This window comes from Podarcis tiliguerta (assembly GCF_965153285.1).
Source record: "Podarcis tiliguerta genome assembly, chromosome: 11".
Classification (NCBI taxonomy): Eukaryota; Metazoa; Chordata; class Lepidosauria; order Squamata; family Lacertidae; genus Podarcis; species Podarcis tiliguerta.
This window is the reverse complement of record NC_139544.1, coordinates 32,112,114-32,135,302: the sequence shown is the minus strand read 5'-3', so window position 1 is coordinate 32,135,302 and position 23,189 is coordinate 32,112,114. Positions and strand designations below refer to the sequence as shown.

General features: G+C 42.6%; 1 protein-coding gene and 1 long non-coding RNA gene across 5 annotated transcripts in view; one reads left to right on the top strand and one right to left on the bottom strand.

The window, feature by feature from the left end:
- Positions 1 to 23,189, bottom strand: part of HAPLN1 (hyaluronan and proteoglycan link protein 1) — a 69,208-nt gene that overhangs the window by 23,825 nt on the left and 22,194 nt on the right. For 3 of the 4 annotated variants that reach the window (XM_083404267.1, XM_083404265.1, XM_083404266.1), the window contains one exon: positions 1,189 to 1,314. In XM_083404267.1, the coding sequence (XP_083260393.1) occupies positions 1,189 to 1,288 (100 nt within the window). In that variant the 5' untranslated portion in view covers positions 1,289 to 1,314. Of the gene's footprint in view, positions 1 to 1,188; positions 1,315 to 1,841; positions 1,928 to 23,189 lie in introns of those variants that run through there. The other variant, XM_083404268.1, reaches the window with a different exon arrangement.
- Positions 294 to 10,031, top strand: LOC310660148. Its single transcript, XR_014503242.1, has 3 exons — positions 294 to 381; positions 593 to 771; positions 7,899 to 10,031. It is a non-coding gene; the product is annotated as an uncharacterized lncRNA (long non-coding RNA).

Sequence of the window (23,189 nt, the reverse complement as noted above, 5' to 3'; positions counted from 1 at the left end):
CAACATATTTAAAAATGTGTTATACATCAAGTGTTTAGAAAGTTTCCTTTGCTCAAGAGGCACGTGCTGATATGAAGTTATGGTCCAAAAAGAAATATTAGCATCTAGACAACATCTGCAAAGGAAAAAGCTAAATTATTCAGAATGAACCAGTTAATACACACTAAAAAGGCCATTGCTATTGTATTTTGATTTACACCTTCTTTTAACCACTCATCTTGCACTCCTTTCCAGTGTCACTTTCCATTACCACACCAATCCAGTGCAATTTCTTTTTTGACCTTGAAGATAGTGCCTGGTGCCTGGAGACTCTCGGCTCCTGAAATCTTCACTGATAGAACTGCAAATGCTAAACCCTTCTTGGTGTCAAAATGTAGTGTGGTGCATGTTTATAAAAAGTGCAAACACTGTGGGGATTTTTTGGTTGTTTTTTTTTTTAAGTAGCATGGAACCTCCAAACTTTAAATGGCACCCATGGGCTGCATTATTTAAGTTGTCAAAATTGGATGTATACAAATGAAAGAAGCTATAGATGTATTTTATTCTGCCTGTCATTTTTGCATAAATAAATGTTTTGGCTTGCTTCATACAGGATGACCCTCAACTGCTAAAACTGGAGCTGAAAAACAGCTGCATTGCACTGCAGCCTCAAAGCTTCATACAGCCAGCTGTAAGCTTTAGAATTCAAATGGATATACACGATTATGCAGAGGGACAACATACCACTGTATATGAGTGAAAGCTATGGGAAAAAAGCATCTATTTGTTGAGGTAAGTCACTTTTTATACTGCTTGAGTTTTCAACTGATGCCTCATTTTTCAATACAGTGTCTTAATAACCAGTCATTTACCTGTGAAAGGGAAGTCTTTGCTTATATGATGTGTTTTAGATCATATTTTTTCTGCAGCAAGGCCAATACTTTTCTGGCTAAACTAATTGCTTGCTTGCTTCTTTCAATATGCATGCACTCTTATTTTAACAAATACTGTTTCTGTCTCAGAAATAGTCATTAGATTGCACACTGAAAAAAATGCATTTCAGATTTAAAAGCAGGTTTCATTGCTCAGAGTACAATAATGCAGCACAGCAGCAAGCTATCTAATCTTTTTCTTTTTTTAGAAAAGATGCAAGTCATAAAATTTCAGCATAACATCACAAGTGCAGCTTAAATTCCTTTTTTAACTTACCATGGATGTGAATAATTCTGTCATGCTCCAGTGTGAAGTTGGCAGCATGATGATCAGCCCAGCAGAAAGAAATCAACACCAGGAAAAGTAGACTCTTCATCTTTTATAGCTCAGGAATCTTCTTTACTGTAAGAGTACCACATACAAAGAAGCTGGTGAAATTTGGAAAGCTTAACAGTGATGCAATGCACAACTTGTTACAGCCCATCATTTTCTCATTGCTCTATGAAAATTTAACCCACTGTGCTTGAAAAGTTAGCAGTGAGTGACTTTTCAAGCAGCATTTTAAAGTTAATCCTCTTATTAGAGAGTTAGCTGCAGAGACTATTAACTGATGCTTAATTGAGATATGCTTGCAGTTGAATAACTTTGTCCATTAAAAGTATAATAAGAACTGAAATAACACAATCATCTTTTCCAGATGCTAAAATAAGCAATGGTTGTGATTCTTAAATGCATAGTGGACTTTGGTTTGTTGAATTTATTCTATTTATTTTCTTTAAACAACCATGTTCTATATCTCTCCGATATACTATGTATTACACACACACACACACACACACACACACAAGCATAGGGTGTAATGTCTTCGTCAAACCTAAGGAGCATAGAGGCTGACCAATAAAGGCATACTTTATTTCAGGTACACTTACCATTTTAGAGTCTACAGTGAAATGTTGAAAACCATGCACAAAGTAGGTTAGAGTTGCATGTGCTGCCACTGCAGTTGCCCTGATTGATTTTTCATTCATTTCTATCTAGAATGCTGACGCACTAAATTGTGTGCCAGGTAGGGTCTCTGCAGTCAGCAGAGCTGCTGAGCGCTGCAGGGGAAATCTCTGCCAGCCTCAGAGTAGTAATTAGGCAAATGAAGACCCGAAATAGATAAGAGGACACAAAATGCAAGGGCTCTGATGCAGAAGGTTCAGCCTGTCATCTTCTCTAGAGGCATCATTTTCATAACTAGGCATTCACTGTCCTTTTCAAATGTGCTTGGAAATAATTTATTGTGGGCAGAATAGATTCAGCCAATAAAAAAGAACAAGGCTGATACAATCTGCATCAAAACTTAGGGAGTATCTGCACTTAGGGTGCAGAGCAAAACTACAGATCAAAGCCTCCTTAAATTTGGAGGCAAAGAAGCTCCGTCAGAATCTTATTCTAGTCCAGATTTTACAGACTATGTCTGCATTCGCTCCCAGCTGTTTTGCAGGCTAACATGAGCTGCTGATCTTGCAAATACAGCAAAGGCTGTTTGCAGTCAGATGCCATGGCCTGTACACTGCAATGGCATCCCGAGCCAATCTATGATGTTGTACTGCTGCAGGAGCATACTGGCAGCATTGCTGCACTGGCAGTAATCACTATAACTCAGAGCAGCTGGGCACAGAGCAAAAATTGCAGAGGCAATGTGAATTCCATTTCAACCTCTGGGGAACTGGCTGCATCAGTAGAAGCCTGTCTACTTAATATATTTGGTACTAGGAAAACTTAGAAAGCTGCAGCTGGCAGCCAATAGAGTGCAATGATTTTGCCCACTTTGCTAAGTGCCCTGATCCAATGGCATGTGCATAGAGTAGTTGGGATAATGTATGTGTAGTCCTGGACAGAAAATTGATCATAGCGCTGATCAACATTCCACAAAGAGGAGGGAACAGTTTATTTGAGCTGTAGGGCCTAAGATTCCATCAGTGCCACGTTATATATATATGGCTACTCACCTAGCTAGGGTGCACGAAAGCTCACAGGGGTCAGGTTGGTGACCTTTGTGTATTCCTGACATCCATGGAGGGGCTTATCTGAATTGGAGTGCTCAGGTATGCTCTGTGATTAAGAGAGATGTGCTTAGCTAGAGAGAGAGACAGAGCAATGTATGTAGGGTCTGTGTCCATGTGTCATCTGTCAGAGGGAGAGATGCAATTGGGCAGAGAAAGACGGAGAAATGTACAGGTGGTCTGTAGGGTTGGGTGATATATCAATATATCATCCAAAACCGCTTTGAAGTCCATATCGTGATAACAGTTTCACAATTTTCGACCTGGCAATATATCGTGATGTGTCTGTGTGCATGGGCTACGCAAAAATCACAATGTGGAAAAACCATGAAGCCAGCTGGCGCTTCTCTCGATTCCTGCCTCCCATGTTAACTCTGCCAGCTCAGCTTACCCCTGCCTCATGCAAGGGGCAGCAAATCACAAGAGTAGGTGATGGCAAAAAATCACGACACAGGGAAAGCCATGAAGCCAGCCAAAGCCACTACACAGCTCTATCGTTATATCAGGCATTGTAATATATTGGTATATTGGAATGTTAAGCTGGTGATATATCACAATGTTGAAAACCAGATATTGCTTGGCCCTAGTAGTCTGTAAGGGGTAGGGGTGGGGAAGGAAGGCATATCATTGAGATCTATGAGAGAAAGAGCAATGTTTGTGTGCAGTGTGTGCAAGAGACAGCATGGTGTGCCCATCTTGTACACTTTCCCCTGGTCCTGGGGGATGCTCCCTTTTGTCATTAGTCAATAACAGCATTATTCTCTCCATGTGTAATTACACATTGTGCATTTAATTGCTGCGACTTGCCCAAAGATCATATGTAGTGAAGGGCAGGATATGAATCAAACAAACAAAATCCTCATGCAATAAATACTTCAAATTTCTCCTCCATCCACTTCTTTTAGGACAATTCCAACAGTCCTGTGACTGTTAGAAGAACAGAAGTGGTTCTCTCAAGGATGTATCAATCAACACTAGTTTATTTTAGATGCTGCAGGTCGTATTTACGGTATTTATCACATTCTCAACTGACTGGCAGCCTAAGGAATTGCAACAGAATTGAGAAAACATTTGGGATGGCCTATTCTAAAGGACCCCTTGATTTGAATACAAGAGGTCTGACTCACTATCCCATGTAGGAAAAGTTTTACAATTTTATAAATTGGCTTTAATTGGTTTTGCTTTGCCAAGAGACACAATGTTTGAAAGACATCTCATTTTCCATTACAGGCACTGATTTTTATGCCAATGATAGCTACAGAGGGTCTAAAACACAGTGAGGACTTAATGGGGCATGCCAAACTAGATAGATTTCTGACACTATATGTTTACCAGGGGTACATTCCTGCTTGAATTGATAATGGGCAAGGGCTGTTAAGAGACGTAGAAAACCTCTCCCTTTATTTCTGCACACTATTCTGTTTTGCATTACAATCACTGTGCTCTCAGAAATCTATGGAAAGTCTGCAGAATGCCTCAAGGGCCCTTGTTTTTCCCAACAACGTTTGCACATGAGGAACTTCTTTCCCCTCATAAAAACAAGTTGCACAAACTGATGTAGATTATACAAGCAGGCTACTTCATGCACGTTGTCATAGACAAACACACGCATGATTTGGTTGGGTGCACAACAACTTCCACATCTGCATGAGTACACGCACAGTTCAAGACAAATTGTATCTGCAAGCAAATGCACAGAAACTGTTCTGTAAAGTTCCAGGTACAGGCTGAAGCAAAACTGTTTTGCTTGCTAATTATATAAGTCAAATTAAATGGTCCTTGCCTCTGTATGTTGTTTTGATTTACTGTGGGAAAGATTCATCGCACTGTTACTGAGATGTCGGTAGACACAATATTTTATATACAATGGATTTTGATTTTTTTAAAAAAATCAAAGATAAGTAGGATGAATCAGACTAAACAAGACATTGAAACCTGGATTACTTTTTTGGTTGCATTTTCAGAATGGTAGAAATAGACAATGAAAATAGGTAGATAGGGCACTGGGTTTCAATATTTTTTAACTGATGGCTGATATATTTTCTTTTTGTGTTTTGTACATTGCCCTAAGGTCCTTTGGAGGAAGAGCAATTCATAAATATTATAAATAAAAAAAATATAACATTGGGTGGCTTTAACAAGCAAAAAAGAAAATAGGAGTTGGCCCAAAGAATAGGAAAATAAAAAGAGGCAAGAACACCTTAAATTGGTGTTCTTAAAATTGGAAGTTGATTATGGGATGTAATACGCCAATTACACCCATATTCAGCTCACACTCTCCAATGGAAAGTTCTCTAGCATAGTTCTTCATATGCTTTTTCAAATGATGTTTTATCAGATCAGTGTTGCCACTGGAACAAGGCAATGCAAAATTAATGTTACCCCTGAAAATACTACAAGTCAAAATGCATTGGCCATATTATATACCAGGTCAACAATTTTTTGAGCACCAGTTTGAGATCTTTCCTCTACCTTTGGTTTGACCTTGGCCAAATCACTTGGCATCTCTATTTTAATTTCCCCTGGGTGGTATTCAACAAGCTTTACGCAGAATACACCCACAGAAATTAATGAATATTACTGAATTAGGTTTATTAATTTCAGTAGGTCTACACTGAGTAAAACTTAGTTGAATGAAATGGAAGAATAATTGAAGGCCATAGTTTGTAGCCAGCATATAAGAGGAGTTCCCATTGATAACATATTTACTATTTAACCATTAATTATCGAGTGGCAGTCTTACATTACACTTAGTTAGTCAATATATCATTAGAGTTGTATCAGCTTTTAATTTTTACAGAATTAAGGATGGATTTCTTTTTATAAAAAACTTCTTGTAAATTTTCTGCATGTCCAATTCATAAATCACAGCATGGAAAGTAAATGGAGGAAAGCCAGTTTTTCTTGTGAGGACAGCAGCAATTTATATCGACAGCTTTGATTTTCATTTGATGGCCTTATAATCCACATCATGACTGCTCTGGGATTTTCCTCATTCAGTTACTGCAGGCGATATGATGCCGCCTAGTCAATTCAGCACTTGTATGGTGGAGGTAATAACCAAAAGAAGTCCAGCCTGTTGATATAATGCAGAGGTTGGCAACCTTATCCGAGGATGGGCCAGTTGATGCTCTGTCCATCAGAGGATGGGCTGGAGTGTGTGTGTGTGCGCACGCTCTTCTGGGTCAGAGGAGTGCACATGCACACACGCTATTTCCGGTGTACATCCGGGTTGGGGGGGTGCCAGTGTGCATGCGCACAGGCACCATCAACCCAGAAGTCAGTCCCTGCACTGCGCCACACTGTGCCACGCTGGTAAGAGTGGGGGCAGGGGCGGTGGGGGGCAGCAGGGGTCGCCATGGGCTGGTTAGACAAGCCTTGTGGGCTGCTACCAGCCCATGGGCCTTAGGTTTCCGACCCCTGATATAATGTAATGCTGGTGCAGATATTTTCAGGTCTACACAGTGACATTTTGCAATCAAAAAATAATGGCTGCATATATTTGAAAATGCTTTGTGTCAATCTTGGTAAACAGCTCTACAACACTCTCACAAGCTTTAGTCAGGTGCACAAGCAGTTATGGATAATGTGATCATTCAGGAGCAAGATATGTGGGAGAGTCATTTGCATCCATTAGTTTATGGTGTTTGCATCCAAACTGATTCCTCTTGGAGTCATTCATGAACACAAACTGTTCTATTAGATGTCACTCTTAATTTTACAATGGAAGCTAGGAGGAGAAACAGGAACACTTGTTTTTATTTGATAATTTGTGTAGCAGTGATTCGTTAACTGTAATAAACCACGGACAAATTTTGAAATGACGCCTTTATGAAAGATAAACATGTTAACACAGATACAGGGTTCTTTTTGGTGGAAGATCTGTTGCTTCAGTAGCATTGCTTCTTTTTCCTAAAACAAACATGAGACTCTCTAATAACCAGGGTATAATGTACTGTAATCTCTCCTAATTCAACTTTCCTACTTCACCCTGCCTCTTTCTAAAAGTGAAAGGTCACACAAGTTTTTCTGATATACTTTATTTAATAGTGCATTGTGTGTGGTTGTTTATTTACTCACTGTCCACAGTTCTACTGTATTCAATGGTGTTTATTCCTAGGTAGCTTTCAAGCCTAAAATTCCTGCTTAGATATTTAATCTAGTTGAGAGCTGTTAGTTTGCTTTCTTGAGGTCGGGTGACATTTTGTTCCTACAGGAGCACCTAATTCTACTAAACATCAGTTTAACATGAAATACAACTTTTTCCAGGAAATATTTATTTTTCAAAAATAGTAGGATTCAGCACTTTGAAAAGGATGACAGGATTTTTGTAGGGAAAGGATTTTTGCTCCAGATTTTAAGAGTGTTTCAAAAATTGCTTCTTATATAGAAATGCAAATCCCACCCACAATACAGTACAGTGAATCACAGTAAAAATAATATTTATGAAATATTCTGAGATTTATGCTCAGTTAATGGTTCCCATAAGTAAGTGATTCTAGCAAAGTGGAAAATTATTACATTGGCTTCACTCAACTACAGAGCAGAGCCCTTACTCATGCTACTATTTCTGCATTGCATGGGGTTGAACTAGATGATCATCACCCTTCCAACTCTACCATTCTATGATTCTACTCTGAAATGTTAAGTACTACAGAGCATAATTCTTATGTTTTTATTATTATACCTTGCCACCTATCCTTTTAGAAGACATATTTACATTTTGGAATGTGATATTCACAAGATCCCAACAATATATTATATCATTGTCCACATGTCTTTTGAAGTACTTCTGTTATGCACCCTTATAATATTGCTGGAATATTGTAAGTTCATAAGAGGTAAATAGTTTTCACACCAAAGAAGACTAATGAATTGATATTTTAGTTTATTTTAGGCAAGACTAAAACTATCATCATAATTCTTGTTCTGCAGATAAAGAAGACCAGCAGTCTTACTATTCAAGGAAGAATTCAAGATATTTTTTAAAACCACAATACACAATCTATTTTAATAAGGTATTAATCAATTGCATGGAGGGTAATCTTTGTGACTGGATCTCATCTCTTTTGTGTGAAGTTGGAGGAGGAGGAAGAGAAAAGGGTCTACTGCATCTGTGTCATCACTCCCATTGCCTCAAAATCCCTCCAGGTTCCCTTTACAAATCTAAGACTGCATACATGGGGAAGGAAGTATGTGGGGAGACAATCACCCCACCTGAGAAGACCACAGAGATTTCACAGGAGAGGCAATACAGCCTGAAGCTATGGACTTTTTCTGCCGTTGTCTTTTGTGTGGTGCAAGCTCCAAAGGAAGAAGTAGTAGAAAACCATAATGTGGCTTCGCTGGAGTTGCCTGACCAGGAACAGGAAGAAAGCCACAAGGAGATTTGGTGCTAATTATGGAGAAAGTGCACTGCATGTTTTATATCCAGGAAGTCATAATAGAGAAATCAATGTCATTGATTCTAATACTGAAGCCAAAGGTAGGAACAAGGAAAATGCCTGCAATAACCTAAAGTATCCTGAGCTGCTGTTGGAAATGATGCTCTTAGTATGTTTTTACATCTAATGCAAGAACCAGACAATGTTGTTAAGGATGTGGAAAACTATTTCTTGAACAAGTATTGTTCTTGAAGAATAGTTGATCCCAACTCAGTTATTGCCAGTAAAGAATTTTCTTAGCCATCAGGACCAGCTAACTCAAGAAAGACACCTCTACATCAAACTGAATTACATGAACCAGATACTTTAATATTCTTTTCAAGGTTCTGTTTTGCTCTTGACTGGCTGGCCAAGTGAGCAAAGATACTTTATTTAAAAATATAAGAAAAACTCATTGCAATGAGAGAAGCTGTGTAAGTTAACCCAAGATACTGAGATGCAATTGAATACTCTTCACAGACACTGGAGAAGATAGTGTTGATAATAAAGCCTTGGCTATATGCACAGCACAGAGGCAGAAAAGTGTAACAGATTCAGCAATCTTGGCTTTGTTCATTCGTAAGTTCCACTTGTAAACCTAAAAGGATCCTATAAAAACTTATGACATTTATGGATTATCAGTCAAATGCCCCTGATAAAATATTGCTAGCCAAGCAGCAAAAATCAGCATGATTACTCAACAAAGCTTAGAAACCCCCCAAACCCTGGACATTTCAGTAGCTTTTGTCTAACTGCTCATCAGTTGTTTTGAAAGACGCAGAAGAGAGTCTATCCTTCAAAAGAGGCTTCAAACGTTAGAAACACAAGCTAAACATAAACATCTATATTCCAATTCAATTAAAAAGTGGCAGTGAAAACAAATTAAACTCTGCCTTGAAACCTATGTTGATTCTGCATGTTACCTTTATGCCACCCTGATCTGCTGTATTGGGCTCAGTTAGAATACTTTTTTGTTATGGTTATGAAGCTTCCATAGTGGACTGGTACTTACTCCATTAGCTAACAGAAGAAAATGACTCCAATCTCTGCTGCTCTCTAGAAAAGGTAAGCAAACACTTATAGGTGGCATTGGTCCTTAGGCAATCTGCTTTGGCTCATCTTGCCCTGTACTATTTGTATAGGTGAACATAGTGATATAGATTAGGCCTAACAACGTCCTGTCACCTGAATTCATGAACATCTCACAGCCACTCTAACTGCCTCTCTATCATCTTCAAGATTATTCTGGATGCAAGCCTTCAAAGTCCAATGATTACTTGTACAGAGTCTTGGATCCCTGAAACTTTGATAAAATATCTTATAAATCTCTACCCAATGTCTTCCTCCTACAGAAACTGGATCCAACAAAGAAGTATTCGTAACAAAGATTTTGCTATGTCTGGCCAAACTCCAGAAGAAAGATACAACAAAAAGATTTCTGAGGGGAAAAAAATATAATTTTTCTCAGAAAAATTATTACACGTCATGTGCATGGAAGTTGCCAAACCAATTAACCAGCTAGAAGGATTACTGTTAATTGTACCAGTTTTCCTATAACTTGATATTGCTGGATAGTTTTGATGAACTGCAAAAGCATTTTTAGTTTGCTTTCTGTTGCCAGCCTGGAACTTTTCTTTATTAGTGCTACTTTGTTTTCCACGATTCCTTGCAAATGAAGGAAAACCACTTTTCTGCTTGTATATGTTGGTAATGTAATTTTGGTTACTGAGAACAAACAAGATTGTACAAAAACAAGATTGGGTGCAGGCCTGGACAGGACATAGGCGTCCTGACTGTGACAAAGGTGACCTGTGTGCTTGCTTGCTTGCTTACTTGATTAACAGCTGTTGGGAACTTCAAGGTCCCTGCTCTCCCTTCTTATGGTCTTTGTACTAGACCTGGAGACTCCAACAGAGAGCATTCCATGTCAAGAAGGAGGGCAGGTGAGCACTCTATCAAATGACAGGGCAGGAGTTACACGGAGCAGGGCCTTTTCACTGGTGGTGTCCATTGTATGCCTCAATCTTCCCAGAATTGCTCTTTTTTGGCCTGTATTTTGGAGCTTTATAATTTAGGAAGAGTTTGGAAGAACTGGTTGACAAGTCTTATCAGTTGCTGACGTATGAGCGGATTTTATTTGCTGCTATTCTGTGCTTCTTGTGCACCAGGGTTTACACCAGCATAATAGACTTGGCCAGGATGCCAGAAGGGATACAATTTATGAGCTTCCTCCATTATCTGCACAGCAGTGCTCTGAATGGTGACACCAGGGACCTAGAAGGTGCAGGGCTTGTCAGTCCAACCCCTGTACAGTCTCATCAAGGCTGACCTTAAGGCAATTGGAGCAATTGGGCCAAATTGGGCACCGCAGGCCGCTCCTAAGGGGGCCCCAGCACCAGGGCAATCTAGATGGATTTTATTTATATCTATAATATTTTGCAGACTTTGGCTGTGAACTGGGGCCCTACCCCCCAAAAAAAAATTCAAGCTGCGCCCCACTGCTTCAAATTGGGCTCCACTGGCTAGCCCTGAGTCTCATAGTTGCTGGGCCTGAGTTGCCCTGCCCTTGCATGAAGTCTTGGGTTTGCAATTTTGGGAGAGGGGAGACTGCGGCACTGGGGAGCGGACAGGCTGGCGAGGCCCCCTAGATTTAGAGACCCAGGTTGTCCTGCCCTCACATGAAGTCTTGGGTTTGCAATTTGGGGAGAGGGGAGACTGCGGCACTGGGGAGAGGGCAGGTTGGTGAGGCCCCCTAGATTTAGAGGCCTTAGGCTTCAGCCTACTTAGCCTATACATAAATCCGGCACTGGACCTAGCCCTGTCTGAAGGGTCTGTTAAAGACATGGCTATCTAAATACATATTTTTGAGTGGGTTTCTATTCTGAATAATATTTGCCAGCTAGATGCACTGTGGTATGAATGGGGATATGAAAAACCTGCTATAGGAACAGCATACTTAGTGGCACTTCACTAGAGATTGAATGCTGTTTGGTGATACAAATGGGTGATACAGAAATAGTGACCCTGTGAAGGTTTGTGTGATTAACATGTGGAAAAGTTATTTGTGCTGTTTGGTTACTACCAGCAGAATGTGGCTGAATTATAGACTCCAAAACCATGTTGCAGAACCTTGTCCAGAATATGAGACAACTGGCTAAATACATCTCAGGTCACCAAGTCTGGCAAAGAGAACTGGAGAACAGAGGATCTTTTTTTTTTTTGCACTCTGTTAACCTTCTGCTGTGGCTTTTCTCACCTTGAAAAACACTTGGTACATGTTGCAAATGGCACCAGCAAGAGAAAAATTATAAGGCCTAAGTTTTGTGTAGTTCCCAGGTAAACAATTTAGTCACACAACGTTCCACCGAGGGTGAAAATAAATAAGAAACTTCCTGTCTGGGTGTGACAGAATGAAAAGCACTCACAAGAAAATCCCAAATGGGCAAAGCACATCTGTTTACATGTGTATGTGTGCCTCTGACTAGGGGAGCATAAAGGACCTTCTTAACAAAGTGTATTGGTTCTGAATACTCAACAGGGAAAAAATGCAGACACATTATTTAATGAAGTGGAATATTCATACAGCAATAAGCAAAATCTTTCCCAAGTGTCAAAGAGTGTTATAGATTATCATTGCTTTAGTTCTGATGCATGGCTAAGCTACATTATTGATTGATAGCCTCAGATGAATCTGTATTTGCCTGGGCTTCACCGATTGGCAGACTGAAGTACTGAAAATGCTAGGATATTTCCCAGTCTGTTAGAAAGAACCCTGGAATTTGGTAAATGATCCAAGACTTATTGTTTATTAGACAAGTATAAAGGACACTGATGCTTTTCTCCCCCAAAACAGTAAACTCAGAAACCCCACTCAGGTGTTCACTTCCATAGGTCCCCAAAACACCCTCCTCCATTGTTCCCTTCCCTACTACAATGTATTGAAAAGTACTGTAGGTCTGAACAGGATATCTTGTTGTGTTAAGTGGAACATGCTCAGAATATTTCACATGAATGGGAATCCTGCATGGTTGGGGGATCCATTCACATGGAGTATTCTAAGGGTTGACAATACAACACACTAAAGCTTCCCCCTTCAGATCTTCCTACTCAAGATGTAAAGGGCTGCAGCTGCAGCCCATGGGAACAGGAATGGCTAACATATCTCCTCCCTCCCTTCAAATCCGTGAACTGGTTAGAGAGATTTTTCCCTGGAAGAAATTCCTTGTTGCAAGCATATAGCCCAAGACACCACTGATGATGCTAAAAATCTGAAAGGGAGACAATTGTGCACCTGTCGCCTAGAACCGATGGAATAAAAGTGAAGGGTACTCATGATGTGAAGAAGTGTGGCAGTGCTTCTGGCCTCACTTATGACATCATATTCTTGGGCTAGAACAGCAGTGTGACCTGCTCTGTTTCTGGACTTCCTTTACACCATGTAATGTGTGAAGGGAACTCAAGTGTACACTGAAACACTTATGGCATTTACTCCATTAGCTAGGAAGCTGAAGCTTTGTACAATTTATGCAACAATTTCCTGAACTAGGAGACTCCTAATATAATTTGAAATGGAAACCATCAGTGCCAAATTTTCGCACAGGCTAGGTAAACTACAGCTCAAGGGCTCAGACTATGAGGGGCCTCTAACTAAATACAACCTCACCAGCACTAGGTTTTACATAATAATGCACTTTTGGGATGGGGAAGGGGTAATACTATGGGGCTTCTAAAACTTGACATAGGTTAGGGCCTCAGCATGTCTTAATCTGGCTCTAGATATCATACCTTCCAAGCCCTTCAGAAAGATAAAAGTTCCTACAAACGTACAATACACACTTATAACTAGAGAAGTCTGAAAGGTAGACATTTGGCTCTCCCTAGAAATAGGAGGCAAGAATTGTACCCCAAACACTATAGCTCTGTAAATGAAGTATTTTCAACATAAATCTAACAGGTTTCCAAAATTATTCTCAATATTCATCATTCCGCATTAATGGTAATGTAAGAAAACAGGGAACACCTTATCATGCAAATGTGTTTGCTTACACTATAGACCTAACTAGCAGGTATTTTTAGAAGATGGTCACTTTGAAGACGAGAATGCATAGCAATGGAGGCAGAGGACTGGTACTCCTCAGCAGGCACAGATTTAGCCTCAGGACGTCCAATTGCATATTCCAGCACTACAATGTGTATTGTAGGCTTATGCCCTTTACTTTGCCAGAGAATTGCTTACCCGCGTCCCCAGGACCGAGAAGAGAATAAAAAAATTCCAGGAAAGTTTCTTCTTTGGAGAAAAGAGTTTTATTGCAAATCTGTGCACAGAGACAGCCAGCAGAATATAGTTTCTGAAATCTGACTGTGCAGCAATACGCATCTGCAAGCCTTCTTATACTTTAGAGTATTTACCCACCTCCCAGACCTCCCCCCAAAACTTCCCCAATCAGCTGGCAAGTTTCCAACTTATTCCTTATATGGCACAGCACTTCTTCTGCTGGTTAAGCATTTTCTCTGCTCAGTAAGCACCCCCTCCCACCTCCTTGTACACGTGCTAAGCATTCCCTTCGTATCTCTTCTTATCTTGCATTACTTAAAGCAGAAGCAAAGCAGGAAACATCTTGCTAGTGGTTTTTAGTTGACAGCAGTTTTTGGCTAGGCAGGAAACGACCTTCTGACCTGTAACTAACATCAGCAGTTTCAAATAGCTGGTTAGACAGGAAACGGCCTCCTGACCTGTCTGATTTAGACTTTGCAAATAACTGCATTTTTGGGTTTGAGCTTGTGTAACCATCCTAGCAGAGTGCCGGAATTTACTATGTGTAGATAATATTAATGATTAACCGTTCCCCTCTCCCTTCACTCCCTCCTCTTCTTCTGAACAACCTAATACTTAGGTTCGTTCTGGGGTATGGGCCTATACTCCCTCATCACAGCGATGACTGTGGGTCCTAGCTTCCGTGACAGGAGTCTTTGCATCATTTGCTGCAAGCATTGCAATAAGCAGGGGATACAGAGGCAAAGAAGCAAAAGGATTAATAGCGGTCCTGCTAATAATACTATAACATTCCTGAGCCAACTGCCATCAGGGAGCCAGGAATACATCCAACCCCATGCATCACTCCCTGTGGCTTTCAGCGGGTTTGCAGCTATCATTGTTTCCATGTGGTTGATGGTGGCTGAAATATTTGCTGACTGGTCTGAAATGTACATGCAGCAATGGGAATGAATTAAGGCACAAACTCCGCCCTTAGAGGCAAGGACTACATCCAAAGCGTCTTAAATTGTGGAGGGATATGCATACAAACCCAGCATTCAGAAAGATTAAGCATAGAAGAGAAACGATCTATATCTCTAACATAGGTATTATTACTCCAAATCTGATGATAGGGCTCTGACCGGCCGGTTTTCCGTATATGTGAGTCATCTCCCAGACCCAACCCAAGTAGGGCTAGTACCAGAAGGGTCAAGGGGATGGGGGCTGGTTGTTCCCTCCCACAAAATCGGTGACGCTCATGCCAGCAAAAGAAAACACACATCCATATGACAAGAGCGGTTGAGATAACCCCTATCCACCAACCCCAATCCTTCCATGGTTCCTCCCACCAATATTCAGGGGGTGTGCTCATTGTTGAAGAGCTCACTGATATTTGTGCCCGACTATCTGTTGAGCCTCAAGGATGAGAGTCCACTGGTGAGCTGATGCTCCCACTACGTGGGTCAACTTTTCTGCTAACCCTGATGGGTGGATTGAGCCACTTGTTTAGCAATTTCAATGCACACCTGGTTAAGGCTCCCACCCCTGCAATACTTGCATTAAGATAGGTTCCGTCCCATCTATCGCCTGCATTAAGAGTAGGACCTGGTCTATCAAATGAGGTTGGTACAGTGCTCTACCTCCCATATAACAGTTGACTACCCTCCCACAACAGCAAAAGCGGTCCAGAACTCGATAGAGTTCGAGCGTCTCTGCAACTTCCCGTATGAGCACTATCCACGCATGCCGGACAGTGGTGTGGGAGAGGAGCCACAACGGGGCAGTGGGGTGTTTTAAGACGGCAATCTCATCAAATCCCAGTTTCCAATAGCCATAGAGCACACCATCTCTTACCACCGGTAAGACGAACCAGTCGTAGCAGAGTCCATCAGGCCAATAAATGCGGTATGGCTCAGTGGGGTCAGGGCTGTGGGACATAAAGCAGATAACAAAAAGAAAAGAGAAAGTCCCTATGGAAATATTAAATGTCCTGGTGAGCTTCCTGGGTTAGTCCTGGCACGGAGTTGGGGACGCTGCCCGCGGGCGCCCCTCCCATCCAATTCTTCAGCTGTGCGTTGAGATATCAGCTTCCGGTGTGATATCAGCAGAGCGGTCGTCTGCCAGGCGTCTGGAGATGGTCAGCTGGAGGGGGTCTTGTGAATTGGGGATCACTGTCCAGTCAGTTATTGCCCTTTTCACACGAGTATGGTGGACCCAAGGGGTGATGCCTACAACCTTCACGGCAGTGGGTGTGGGAAGTAACACGGTGTAAGGTCCCTTCCAGCAGGGCTGAAGCGGAGTCTGGGACCAGTCTTTCACCCACATTTCGTCACCAGGTTCAAAGTGGTGCAGGGCTCGACTAAAACACAGGGAGTGCGAGCCTGGGTCCACCTATTGAGGGAAGGAAAACTCGAGAGAGTGACTGTACATAATTATTCAGTTGCACATCTTGGCTAACATACGGATTTAACATTCTAACATATGGGACTGGTCTCCCAAACAGAACTTCAAAAGATGACAAGTGGGTCCGTTTTGACGGAAGACTGCGGACCCTGAGTAATGCCAAGGGCAACATGGCCACCCAATTAGACCCGGTTTCCTGTGTCAGCTTGGACAGCTGATTCTTTAGAGTTCTGTTCATTCTCTCTACTTTTCCAGAACTCTGGGGTCTATAAGCAGTATGCAGCTTCCAGTTGATCTGGAGCGCTTTTGCCAGCCCCTGTAGGACTGCATGAACAAATGCTGGTCCATTATCAGATCCTATGGACCTTGGCAATCCATAGCGAGGGATGATTTCCCTAAGCAGGCACCTGGTTACTTCAAATGCCTTCTCAGTCTTTGTGGGCCATGCTTCGACCCATCCGGTGTAGGTGCACACTGCTACCAGCAGGTAGCGGTGCAGTCCACAACGGGGTAATTCAGTAAAGTCCACGACAAGATCTTCCATAGGTGCCGTTCCACTGTGCTGAATCCCTGGGGGAGCCAGTGGTCCGGCTCTGGGATTATTCTTCTGACACAGCAGGCATTTCCTGGAAATCTGGGCTTGCAATTTTGATAGCAGGTCTCGGCCCAATAATGGGATGGGACACTCTGGTATATATAAAAACTTGTGTTGGACTACTTGGCCACCCAGGCGACAGACAACAGATTGCAGGAATGGGGCTCTTTGTGATTTGCCTGTAGCTCCTATTATGTTAATTGTTTGCTTGGTGGGCTTGGACACTGGTACTGGCAAAACAGAGTGGGCGGCTCCTGTGTCAACCATAAAGGGGATAGTTTGGTTCCCTGTTTGTATTTTGACCATGGGCTCACGGGAACCTAAAGCAGCTGGGCCCGGTCTGTCCTAGTATTCTTCCTCCTCTCTCAGGCTCATCATGCCGGGCTGCCTTTGGGCTGAGGGGTACCAGGGAGGTCCCTGTCCACGTCCTCTACCCCTGCTGGCATTTGTCGATGACCAAGGTCTCAGTTCCTGTCCAGGTCCCCTGGGGGTTGGGCCTGGGGCTCGTTCTCCTCGTCCTCTCCCTCCTAAGTGGGCCTGTGGGCATTCTCCTTTCCAGTGCCCTTCCTGCCGGCAGATGGCGCACTGATTCCTCCCCAGGCGGCCTTGCCCTCCTCCCCGGGCACTTCCTCTTTTCTGAGGGATGGGTGCGGTGGCCTGTAATGCCATCAACTTCTTTGCTTGATACTTCTCCTTTTTCTTTTGTTCCTCTTCTTCCCTCTGATTGTAAGTGGTTTGAGCCAGTTCTAACATCCACTCAAGGGTGTGGCCCATGAACCCCTCGTGTTTTTGAATTTTTCGGCGGACATCGGGCGCTGCCTGAGCTACAAAAGCAGCCTTTACAATAAGGGCGTTGGCAGCCTCATCTGGGTCTACAGGAGTATACTGACGGTAGGCTTCCTTCAGGCGTTCCAGGTAAGCCCCTGGGGCCTCTTCATTCCCCTGCAATACCTCTCTGACCTTCACAAAGTTGGTGGGTTTCCTGGCTGCCCTTCTCATACCATTTAATACGTTCTGGCGGTAGGTAGTGAGGGTTTTCTGGCCATCAGCAGTCTGATAATTCCAATTCGGGGTACTATCAGGGTATCCTGTTATAATGTCTGGATCCGGTGTTCCCTGTGCTCTCATGTGTACTCGAGCTTCAACATGGATTCGCCTAGTTTCTTCTGTGGTTAGCAGCGCATCCATCAAATACTGCACATCATCAAAAGTGGGATTATAGGTTTTAAAAATCCCTTCAAACAATTTTATAATTTTAGCTGGATTCTCCTCAAAGGAAGGATTTTGATTTCTCCAATTACAAACATCTGCACTTGAAAAGGGTATATGCTGGACCGTGTAGGTCCGTGGTGCCTCCGCCCCACCAGGCCCTGGAGGTCCCGGTGGGTCATAAACCCTTCGGAGGGGCATTACTCCGACCCCACCCTTTTTCTGTGCCTCATGGGACTTATGGAAGGCTGCCCTGGTTGCTGCTTCTATCCATTCCTTCTGCCATTTCTTCCCTTGTGTTGAGGAGCATCCTGCTGCAGCCAACACGTGGGGGCTAACATCCACTTTTTCCGCATAGGGTTGTACATACTGTTGCAATCTCAAAGACTGATACTGAGTCCACTCTCTTCCCTTCTTTGCTAACTCAACCAATCCCTTTACAAATTCCTCATCATCCTCTTCTTCCTCTTCTGATTCATCAGCCTTGGGGGGTTCAGGCTGGGGGCTAGCTCCTCCCGGTGCTTGGGGACCTGGGCCTGGGGGAATTGCTAGAGGGGCAGTTGGTGGAGCATAGGGTGGTGGCGGTTTGATGATTCCCCCCTCCTCATCTTCTGGGTCTGGTATCACCGGGGGCTTTTCTGCCTTCCCTGCCGGTCGAACTGTACAAATTGTATTTCGTGGGGCGTCGCCTTGGCAGGCTTTCAACCACGGTGGATTCTTTTCTACATTGGTTTTCCAAGTAGAAATGTAAGGGATTTGGTCGGGGTGGACATTCAATATGTTCTGGTATAATGGGCTGATTAGTTGCAAATCAAAGCTTCCTCCTGACGGCCAATTAGTTTGTGCGGGCCAGTCAACTTCGCAAAGGGTTCTTAATCTTTCTTTCTTCAATTTAAAACCCCAATCATCATCCTTTGTGGCGGCTTTCCATTTGTTCAGAAAACATTGCAAAGGGGTGCATTTATCACCGCCTGACTCCATTTTATAAGATACTCCGCACCTAATCCAGCAATCACACACACTCCAATCTCCACGTCCTGTCAGTGGCCCAGACGAGCTCGCGCTGCTGGGAACCGCACTTCAAGGACCACACATCGCTTGGCCGATGGCTCTGAGCCCCAGCCTCTCATCCACTCATCTACATGCACTGGAGTATCTTCACTCAACACACACCTCCCCTCCCCTGTTTCCCCCTTCCCTTTCCTTCCCTTTCCTTCCCTTTCCTTCCCTTTCCTTCCCTGCCTAGCTGACGGCACCTTATTGCCACGGCCAGCCGGGGGTGATCAAGCCCCATTATTCCTAAGCTCCAATACCACTTCCCGGAGCTTACCTTAACTTCAGAAGTCACCCACGTCCCTTCGGCCGTCTCCTTTCTCCCGCGACCAGGTGTCTCCACTCAGGAGCGGTGTGGCTGGCTCCCCCCACGAACAGGCAGGGTGTGCACTGGAACCCCAACACCGGTCCAAGCTGTTCACCTGGTCGAGCCTGGCTCTTCCCGGCCCCCTTGGGGTGGGGCAATTCCCGGCCAATGCACCAAGCTGTAGGCTTATGCCCTTTACTTTGCCAGAGAATTGCTTACCCGCGTCCCCAGGACCGAGAAGAGAATAAAAAAATTCCAGGAAAGTTTCTTCTTTGGAGAAAAGAGTTTTATTGCAAATCTGTGCACAGAGACAGCCAGCAGAATATAGTTTCTGAAATCTGACTGTGCAGCAATACGCATCTGCAAGCCTTCTTATACTTTAGAGTATTTACCCACCTCCCAGACCTCCCCCCAAAACTTCCCCAATCAGCTGGCAAGTTTCCAACTTATTCCTTATATGGCACAGCACTTCTTCTGCTGGTTAAGCATTTTCTCTGCTCAGTAAGCACCCCCTCCCACCTCCTTGTACACGTGCTAAGCATTCCCTTCGTATCTCTTCTTATCTTGCATTACTTAAAGCAGAAGCAAAGCAGGAAACATCTTGCTAGTGGTTTTTAGTTGACAGCAGTTTTTGGCTAGGCAGGAAACGACCTTCTGACCTGTAACTAACATCAGCAGTTTCAAATAGCTGGTTAGACAGGAAACGGCCTCCTGACCTGTCTGATTTAGACTTTGCAAATAACTGCATTTTTGGGTTTGAGCTTGTGTAACCATCCTAGCAGAGTGCCGGAATTTACTATGTGTAGATAATATTAATGATTAACCGTTCCCCTCTCCCTTCAGTATAATAATTCTACATTATCTGTTAAAGGTAAAGGTAAAGGTACCCCTCCCCGTACGGGCCAGTCTTGACAGACTCTAGGGTTGTGCGCCCATCTCACTCAAGAGGCCGGGGGCCAGCGCTGTCCAGAGACACTTCCGGGTCACGTGGCCAGCGTGACATCGCTGCTCTGGCGAGCCAGAGCCGCACACGGAAACGCCGTTTACCTTCCCGCTAGTAAGCGGTCCCTATTTATCTACTTGCACCCAGGAGTGCTTTCGAACTGCTAGGTTGGCAGGCGTTGGGACCGAACAATGGGAGCGCACCCCGCCGCGGGGATTCGAACCACCGACCTCTTGATCGGCAATCCCTAGGCGCTGAGGCTTTAACTCACAGCGCCACCCGCATCCCTACATTATCTGTTATGTTGTGCTTATTAGGCCTTGATTATATCTTTATTATATTGAAAAAAATCATATCCTTTTATCATTGTTGTGCTTTGTTCTTATAAATGTAAACTTTCTTGCAAGAATATCTATTCTCATATGTATGGTAAACAAAAAACAAACCTACAAAACAGAATAAAAACATATATGAGGGGGAAAGTGTTATTGTAATTTCTGTTCAAGATAATTTTACACATTATGCATGGGATTCAACTAAGTTTTACTCAGAGCAGATCCAATGAAGTGAATGAACATGCCTAAATGAGGTAAAAAAACACACACACCTGGTTGAATAACAACCAGCTGTCCTTTATATCAAGTGGGTAAATACATTGCTAGGACAGGTAGACATTTTGTAATACAAATATAAAATCAAATCAAATCTTGAGATATCTCATAAAAGAAATCTGAGTACAATGGATACCTGTTATCATTTAAATGTGTAGTGGGTATAAAGATGTGATAGTAAGCAAATAACGTGTACAGGCCAACCTGCTAGGTTCTACGGAGGAGAACAATAGGCTGTATTCCAAATAACAAAGTATTTCTCAGCTTCTATGTGTCAGATTTGTACACACACGGTCCCACATATATTGTGCCAATCTAATTTATTCTAGGTAATGGATTTGATTATATCAGACTAAATGAACACCACTGAAAATGAAATTGTATTCTTTGTTCCTTTCTCCTAAAAGTAGGCACTTTTTTTTTTTGCGGGGGCGGTGGGGTCTGCCACACTCCAGGAAGTTTCCAACAATTGGTAACTGTCTTTGGGTACCAGACAGCTTATGATCAAACACAGTAGCTGCATGTAGACGTTTGGAAGACATGGATAAGACAAAGCAAGATCCTTGATTAAGATTCAGAGACCTCAGTAGAGCTATGCACATAAAAGTATGCTGCATATGCACATTGATTCTCCCTGTGCAACTGGGAGCCTCTCACTTGTACTTCTATTTGAACATGCAGAGTTCATGTGCATATAATTGTTCACATCTATGTAGGAGACACTGAGAGTGAGGATGGCAGGTCCCCCACTCTCCATGTTTATTGAACACCTGAAAGGGCTTGTTGAATGGAAAGTTGTCCTCCCCCCCCCCCACTTCATCCATATTTAAACATTTGTAGCTGGCTGGATAAAATTATATGAAAAGCTGAAACATACTTTAATTTCATTTGCAAGCTCTTTAAGCAATGGAGTGGTGTCGTTCTAAGATTTGGTCCACCAGCAAATGATTGTTAAGCTTGGGATCTACCAAACACAGAGCCAATATAGCATCACTGTCTGTTATATTCTGCTGGCACAGCAAGGATGTTTTATCACTAATGTGTAGGTTTGCTGAAGACTCAGCAGCTCATGTAAATATGCATCAACAGTTAATAGAATAATTGTTTTACAATCCTAGTGCATATTTATTAAAGCGTACTTGAGTGGAAGTGCTGACCTATCTGATTTTAAATTGTCATATCTTTGCAATATTTAAATTAAATGCAAGCATCTTGCTTGGCCTAATGGTTTTGCTCTTGCGAGTAAGCATATGGCTTGGTGGAGCTGAGATAGCTTCAGTAATTATTATCAAAACTTGAACAATGTCTATTAGCTTGCAGTCTGGTCACATATTTTGTAGCATTCAGGCCTATAGATTACTATAGAAACCAGGCTGCAATGAGATTGCGGTGGAGGTTTTTTAAAATAAATAAATTATGGAATTATTTTGGAATTGTAGGTGCAAACACACATATGCCACCACCCAGGCCATGAGAACTGTGATTCCAATTTCCAAATCACAGAGCAGATCAAGTAGGGCAGGCACCCCCAAACTCAGCCCTCCAGATGTTTTGGGACTCCCATCATCCCCAGCTAACAGGACCAGTGGTCAGGGATGAGGGGAATTGTAGTCCCAAAACATCTGGAGGGGCCGAGTTTGGGGATGCCTGAAGTAGGGTATCATGGTCGATTGTATCAAAAACCACTGAGAAATTAAGAAGTAGCAAGGTCACATGACCCCTGACTTTCTCCTGAGATAGGTCATACTCAACATCATACACCAGAGCAAACAGAGCCATTTTGGAATGAAACCCAAGGCTCAATTCAGGATAAAACAAGTCAAGGTAATGCACACCTTCCAAGAATGTCTGAAGTTGAAAAGCTACTGTATACAGTCGTACCTTGGAAGTCAAATGGAATCTGTTCCAGAAGTCAGTTCGACTTCCAAAACATTCGGAAACCAAAGCATGGCTTCTGATTGGCTGCAGGAAGCTCCTGCAGCCAATCGGAAGCCGTAAAAGCCCCATCAGATGTTCAGCTTCCAAAAAGAGTTCACAAAGTGGAACAGTCACTTCCAGGTTCGAGAACTAAGCTGTCCAAAAACCAAGGCACAACTGTAACTGTCCCTTTAGCGGGGTGAAACTTAGTTTTTGAAAATTTATTCAGGGAAGGTACTTAAAATATGTTTTTGGGGGTGTGAATAATTCAAATATGCTATTATTTTTGTGATCTGACAAAATTGAGCTTGGTAAATCTGCATTTGATTAAAAAGCACATAAACTGCTCTCAAAAAACCAAAGAATTGTAATTCTGTCTTCTGAAAATGCCAGGTAAGGCTATATAATAATAAACAATAAACAATAATAATATATAACATAACTGCAAGTACTTGTCAATCATTTTACTTATTTTAATAATGATAAATAATATATCTGTGAGTACTTGACA